This window comes from Pleurodeles waltl, chromosome 3_1, assembly GCF_031143425.1.
Source record: "Pleurodeles waltl isolate 20211129_DDA chromosome 3_1, aPleWal1.hap1.20221129, whole genome shotgun sequence".
Lineage (NCBI taxonomy): Eukaryota > Metazoa > Chordata > Amphibia > Caudata > Salamandridae > Pleurodeles > Pleurodeles waltl.
The window spans coordinates 1,464,257,837-1,464,265,598 of record NC_090440.1 but is presented as its reverse complement, the minus strand read 5'-3'; the positions used below and the strand labels follow the sequence as shown (position 1 = coordinate 1,464,265,598).

The window sequence follows — 7,762 nt, the reverse complement described above, 5'->3', positions numbered from 1 at the left end:
GCCACAGCGGCAATCAAAATATCTGATGATCTAGAGGTATTCACAGACTATGGGTGGAGCTGAAGCCCCCCCCCCACCCCAGCCCTTGGAGAGCACTAGAGATCCAAGCAGGCAGCAGGCCAGCTCACCTAACCTAAATTGCAAAGTGGCAGTCACTCCTCCAGCCCAGCTAACAGCAGGCTGTAGGTCATTGCATCACAGCAGTTGGTAGGGATGGTGGTTTCTCCTGGTAGCACAGGTGTGCCTAGTTAGGCCGGAGGCAGGGAGCAGCTGGCAGCAGGGCAACTAACAGAAAATCAATCCAGTGAGTCCCTTAGGCCACCCAGAAATCGGCAGGCAGCAGGGCCACAGCAGGAGAGCAGGCTACAGGTGTCCTTTAAGCAGTCTGGTGAGACAGTTTCATGCTGCCCCTGAACCTCAAATTATACTGTTTAGTGGTGAACCCATACCTTCCAATCAGGACTTCCTTCATGGGGTTGTACCTCTGTCCCTCAATTCTAGGACCAGTAGGGCATCCCTCCCATCACCAGGAATATAAATCCCAAGGCCAGTTCCCCAATCCTCCTCAGGGATCCTGTGCACTGTCAGAGCCCTCTTATACTCCTGCAGGCACTGACAGATGTCATCTCCCTCCTTGAAGCTAGGCACCTAAGGGCGCATTTGTAGGCCCCTAGCGCCACAGAAGCGTCATGTTTCATGACGGTCCTGTGGCGCTAAGCACTGAGCCGTATTTACAAGGTGGCGTTAAGCCACTTTTTGTGGCTTAACGTCACCTTGTAAACACAGCCCCTTCCCATGCAGCACTGTGCGTGGAAGGGGTGTGCAATGGGTGTTGCTGTGGGCGTGCCACAGCAACACCCACTGCATTTTGATGCTGCCTCAGATTTATGAAATTTTGTAGGGTGCAACAAGGAGGAATACTTTTATTCCTCCTTGTTTTTGGTTCTTTCTTTGCGTGCTGCAAAGAGCAAAATATCAGAAATGATTCGAAAATGATGCTTTGGCACTTCTGTGTGTGCTGCATTGTGCAGCACACACAGAAGTGCCAAAGCGCCATTAGTGATTGTTTATGTGCAGGAAAGGACACCTTCCCACGCATAACCAATCACACCTCTCAATGTAAATATCTTTGCACAATGGTGTGCCACTTTCCAAAAATCTGGCCCCAAGTTTGTGGATTCGTGGGTGTTGTTCCTAACACTAAATTCACAACTGCTGCCACCACAGGACTCCCCCAGCAGCGCTGGGGAGTCCAGAAGTCAAACTATGATCATGGGTCAATTCCCTTTCCTCAAAAGCAAGCTTTTTCCTGGGGAAGGCGCTTTCAGCCTCTGCCGCCCCACCTCCACTAGGTCTTTTTCAGCCTCCAGCCTTGTCTCCTCCACAGCCAGCTGCAACCTCAGGTCCCTCTCAGCCTGTCTATCCTTGAGCTACTCAAGGGACAGGTATGGGAGGTGACAGTGCACTAGACCCAGCAAGGGGCTCCATCTCTATGGGGTCCTCACTCTCTAGTGGCATCCCTTTCCAGTCACTTTCTCCCTCCTCCTCACCTTCCTGAGGGTCATTGCCCTTTGAGGGGTGTGGATGGGAAACACTCCCACTCTGAGTCCTCACCATTCTCGGGGTCCTCCTCAGGGTCTCCCTCAGAACCACCAACCTTCTGGCCATCTTCCTCAGTTGCTTTCCCACAGCCCATCTCAAAATAGTACAGGGTTTTCAGAAGGTCCCACCTGTCAGATTCCCTACTCACCCCTCTACCTGCAGGACCCCTTTATCTCCTCGAAAGTGTAACGCACCAGTTTGTTAAGACTAAATGTCTTTATTTTGGCCAGATACTAATAGAGCAAACAACTAGAGTCCCTGGTGCACAAGTATAACGTAGGGGTAATAAATACAAATGATCAATGAGACAACAGCAGAATCACAAAACATACCATGTAATGGTCTAAGTGCAGAGTTTGTGGTGCAACAGTGAGTCACTGTGGTATTACGCAAATGCAAGTCCTATCCTCGCCACTGATCGCCAATGTTAGAAAAGGGGTTTCTGGAAGGCTTGGCTTGCACCTAAGCCAGACAGAACCCACCACTCTAATCAGGGCAAGTAAGTTACACACCAAAGATAACAGTATTGCGAGGAGACTCTCCTGGGGCCCCAGCATGTGAAATCACCAAAGAGGCCGCTGCTGTGAACGTATGGCGGAGCAGTGGCAGCACAAACTCTTGGGCAGCCGGTCTCTGATCCGATACGTGGAGTGTAGATCAAATAAGCCACGAAGTGCCGGCAGCAGATCAGGGGCATGGGACTGCTCAGCAAAGGGGGCGGCGGTGTAGCTCCATCAGCACATCCACAGGATTATGGGAGAGAAGCTTTGGTGTGATACCGCCAACCAGGACTCTGTCACTGCCACTGAAGAACGTGGACCCTCGATGAGAGCCCAGTCAGGGCTCATGAAAGTAACATTGGCCTGTTAAGGTCACCACAAAGCGTAGGACCCACTTGATGGTCGGGCTGCGCTACCTTCCGTAGCACTGTGGGTTTATGCTGGCAATCAGGCCATGCTGTCCTCCACAGCGCAGCGCGTTTGTGCACCTGCAAGTGGGAATAATGGCTCGCACTGGACGGGCCTCTGCAGGAGGGCAGGCGCAGCAGCAGACGAAATCCCTGAAGGTCCTGAGATATTTACAAACAAGGGGTAGAGCAGAAACCTCACAGCCCTTGGAGAGCACTGGAGACCCAAGCAGGCAGCAGGCCAGCTCACTTAACCTAAATTGCAAAGTGGCAGTCCCTTCTCCTTCAGCCCAGCCAACAGCAAGCAGTAAGTTAGTGCAGAAAAGCAGCTGGTGGTTTCTCCTGGTAGCACAGCCGTGCCTAGTTACGCCAGACTCAGGGAGCAGCTGGCAGCAGGGCAACCAAAAGCAATCCAGTGAGTCCTTTAGGCCACCCAGCAATCAGGAGGTGGCAGTGAGACATCAGAAGAGCACTCCACAGGAGTCCTTTAAGCAGCACTTCTGACACAGATTTGGTCCCAGTTCCAAAATTGTTCTAAAAACATAGGGTCAGAGCCCCTGAACTGATACTCAAAAATGTCTTTGATGTAAGGTGTGTCTTTAAAGGAACCCTTTCAAGTGTAACACACCCTCTCTCATCCCAGTAGGGGGTAAATCAGCCCTTTGTGTTAGGGCAGGACACAACCTATTGAGATGTAGGGGGTGAACAACCTCTCCCTTGCCCAGCCCAGGATGACTATCAGTATGCAGAGGTATCTCCTGTCACGCCCAGCCCCTCTTGTGTTATGGCTGTCTGGAACGTATGCACAAAGGGTACCTGTCACTCTGCCCTAGACGTGGATTGGAGTCAGGCTGCAAAGCACAGAGTTATAAGCACACAGAAATGCACAATTTTAAAAAGTGACATTTCTAAAATAGTAAGGTAAAATCCAACTACACCAGCAAGCAGGATTTCTCACTACCATTCCAAACATACCAAACACGGAAAGGCTACTCCTTTCAGATCAGAAATTACTACTTAAAAATATATAAGGGGATTCCTAATGTTAACCTGTGAGCGGAGCAGGCCTCAAAGTAGTAAAAAATGGAACAGGCGGTTTGTCACTACATAAAAGTACATGTCCTACCTTTAACATACACAGCACTCTACCCCTACCTAATGGGCAACAGGTGTAGTAAAAGGGGAGTTTAGGCCTTGGCAAGTAGTTTGAAACAGCAAGTCAACGTGGCAGTAAACTGCACATGCTGGTCCTGCTGTGGCAGCCCTGAGACAGGTTTGAAAGGCTACTGATAGGTAAATTAAATATGCCAAACAGGTGTAAAGCAAACATGCCACATTTTAGGGGACAGAGTGCATGCACTTTAGCATTGATTGGCAGAGGTAAAGTGCCCGGAGTCCTAAAGCCAACAAAAAAGTGATCAGAAAAATAGGAGAAAGGCACAAAGTTTGGGATAACCCTGCTGAAAGGGCCATTTCCAACAGCGCACTTTAAAGACAAAATGAATTAAATTTCTAACCTCTAAATAATGATCAAAATGGAGATCATATGTGTGCTATTTCACACAATTACATGTCCATTAAAACAAGTTCCCTCTGTACTCTATAGACAATAACAAATGTACTTAAAGGAACGTGATGTAGCTAATACCAGTGTTTTTAAAGGCTGTGTGTACACGGGAAGAACGGCCTGCATTGGTAGACGTTTTGGAAAAACTGTTTTAGTTAAGGTTAAGTTGCACTTGAACGTTTACGGGGCAGATTACTAATCACCGACACAACGCAGCAAGTGAAGCTGCAGTAAACGTGTTATGTCAAAGGGAGAGAGAGCAGAAATTCAACATACCTTCTAAGATATGTCGTAGTTCTACTCTCCTAGCGCTAGAATACTTCTAGCTGCTTAGCGCCAATGCAGACACCCATGCAGCACGACCTTCCTGCACAAAAACTATTATTAAGCGGGTTATTCCTCTTTGTATGCAGAATGCAGCACACGTGTAAAGAGGAAGTTAAAAGAAGAAATTACAATACTTCTCCTTCTTAGGTGCACCCTTTTGATGCAAATCCATGTTTAGTGGTTTTGATAAATATGGTTTTGCACCAAAATACATGGGTGGATAGACACGAACACCCATGTAACACCTACCTACGCAAGACAGCACCTTGCGGTGCCTTTTTTTTTTTTTTTTTTTTTTTAAATATGGAGCCACGCATATCAGGCCTTATGTGGCTTTATAAATCCCAAACTAGATCTCGCATTGAGGCTGCACCAAAATAAAATGACTCCACCCCAATACAAAATGTTAGTAAATCTGGGCTGTATTGTTAATTTCTAAGCTTAATGTAATTTTTACTAACATTGTATTTACAAACAGTATGTATTTATAAAATGTTTGCTCATTTACTTATTCGGAATTCCTCTATTACACTTTATTAGCTTAGTTTTGTAAATAAACTAACTCATGTTGTACTAATAGGAAGGTCAATGACGCTGATTGCTTTTTGAACCCTTTTGAAAATAGAAATGACAATGGTTTCAAAATGTTTGAGTACACAAGTTAAACAATTTAATGACTGATGGCACAGTATGTGTAATATACAGGGTTACATTTACATTATAGACTATTAATCTTACATTTTTACACATTTAGTCAGAATATATGCATGCTGTACATAAAGAGGAATTTACACCTTAACTCCGACACTAGTTCTACACAACAGATAAAACCCATGGTAGATTCTAAGCGTTTTGCACCCGAAAATTTACTTTTTTAATGAATTCATAACAGGAACAAAACAGGAAATAATCATGTAAAATGCAGTCACTTTTAAACAAAGACAGCCTTTTAAATGAATACCAGCGATATATTAGCCAGCAGACTGTGGGGAGCCAAAACAGATTTAAGTTTAAATTTATTTTTTCTAAATTTGTTAACAGGGAACTTTTCTGTTTTTTTTATTTGCAATTTTCTGTCAACGCAGGCTTGTTTGACTAGATGGCTCCCAGTGGTGTACATTTACTTAAAGAAAATGGCATACAGAAAGAAAAGAAACATCAATATTAAATTACAATACTCCGTTTTTTTCTTATGGTTAGTAACTTGAAAGCAGTAAGCCTAATGTGGAATTTATACTTGGCGCACACGTCAATAAACCAGTAAAAAGAGAACTCTCCAAAATACAGTTTGTACTTGGGACCGGCCCTAATGTGTTTGGTCGCCTTGTTTTCCTAGAATACAACTCATCTATTGGGAATAAGTACACGCATTTCTGAAAAGCTATTGAGCCGTTTCTTATAAGAATATTATGCAAACATCATATCTGGCAAAAAAAAATTAAAAACGGATTAAAGATAAGTAGTGACCATTGTTGTTAATAACAATGATTCCGCGACACACTTTTATCTGCCATTTTATATACATTAAACGTTCTGAAAAAGCGGTTCAATTGCATTGCTACTAGACCCAAAGTGAGTATTTATTCAGGCAAGCATTTCAGTTTCTAGAAAAGCATAAACGATCAATTAAATTATATTGGACATCAATTACAGCAGCAATAAAGCAGCGCTTGAAGAATCCATACCACTGGCAACACAGAGACCTTAATTTACACCCTAATTTAGAAGAACGATGTGTCCGCCGAAAAAGCACCGGCAAGTCTGAAGTCCTCTTTTGTAAGAACACTGTACATACGCTGTGGCAGGGCTTTAGAATATGGTGCTGGTCTGGGCACAGTTGTCCTTAAAATGATTTCACGTCCTGTTGGTGGCGGGAAATCTGAAACTCCTGTATTTTGTCTTCTCTCCTCAGAAGAACCTGGCCCCTTAGTATCATCAGCAGTCGGGATCATTGCTGCAAGCTAAAAGAAAATGTATTGAACATTTCTGAAGGTTAACTTACAGTACTAATGGATGTATATGTAGATTTATAGGTTCTCCACAGCATCAGATGTAAAAATAAATAAAAAAGCAAAAACTTAAGAGACAAAAACACGGATTACGTGTTTGCCAACATGCAGGATCGTGACAATGAAGATTTGCATTTCTCCCTTTGTAAAGGTTTCCCGCCTCCTTTGATTGCAGTTAAGTTACGTCCAAAAGGTGCGTTAAATAATAGTGCCACATAAAAGGCAACTTATTTTTCAACAATAAAAATAGGTCCCTAATACTACGAGATTCAGCATCCACTTCACCTTTTCCTCTAAGGCAGAGGTCTTCGAACTTTTTTGCTATAAGCCCTCTTAACCTAAGTGTTTTGAAGTCAGCCCCCCCTTCAAAAATGTATGGCAATAATAGGGAGAGCAGGAGGACCCGGGCTGAACTCCGGGACGGCACACAGGAGATCATTTCAGGGCTATTTTCTTAGCTCATAATCCACACAATATGTGAGACTGACAAAAGTACAAAGATATCAAAACAAAATAGAAATTGACTAAAAACACTAGGCCCCTTAATTGTGGTGTTGTGGGCTTGGGTCCTAATGCAACAGCACCCACTGCAATAAAAGCCCTTAAAAAAAACAAAAGGAGCCACAATAATTCCCAAACCTTCCTCAAGGCATCTCCGAGAAAGGGGTCTCTAGCATTTGCAAACTAAAAATGACATTCCCCCAAATGGTGCCCCTTCCTCTGAGTCATCTCTTTCATACTATTCAAGGATCTCTTTACTTTCCTCCTTTTCCTGGACCATTACTCTGAGGCCCAAGTGGTCCAGACAATCAGAGAGCTGCATCTGAACGTGACCCTGCTGGCCCCTTCCTGGTCACCCTCTTGATTCACCCTGAAGGACATCTATATGTAAACAGGTCGAAGTGGACGGGATCTATGGAGACCTACATGCTATTTTTAATTTTACAAAAGCAGTTCCCATATTTTTTGTTAAAAAACAACCATCCCTGAACAGTAATCATGGGCCCTTGAAGTGCCTCTGCGTAAAAGTGAAGGGGGGGGTCGGTTTGGGGTGGGAAGAAGCTTTCCAGTGCTGTTAAGCTCAGGGAGGGACAGAGAGCTAAGGAAGACACAGGGCTTCTCACCACAGTGCCTGCTACATGAAAAAAATGCAAATGTTTGCAACTGGTTAATCACTAAATGTAACAGCTGCTTAGGAGCCAGTATAGGCATTAATTGATGGAATCATTTGAAGCTTCATGGTGAGAATGAGTTATTCTTTTTGATACTTAATGTCAGGGTGTTATAAGATGAGTTCTAGAAAGTGTATTTTTAATAAACACATATACCAATGTTTACATTAGGTACAGT

The 7,762-nt window shown here is 44.2% G+C and overlaps 1 protein-coding gene across 1 annotated transcript in view; it reads right to left on the bottom strand.

Moving 5' to 3' along the window:
- Positions 1 to 5,050: 5,050 nt before the first annotated feature.
- Positions 5,051 to 7,762, bottom strand: part of RAB3GAP1 (RAB3 GTPase activating protein catalytic subunit 1) — a 434,305-nt gene continuing 431,593 nt past the window's right edge. Inside the window, exon 24 of the mRNA XM_069225057.1 lies at positions 5,051 to 6,364. Coding sequence (XP_069081158.1) covers positions 6,125 to 6,364 — 240 coding nt within the window. The 3' untranslated portion in view covers positions 5,051 to 6,124. The remainder of the gene's footprint in view (positions 6,365 to 7,762) is intronic.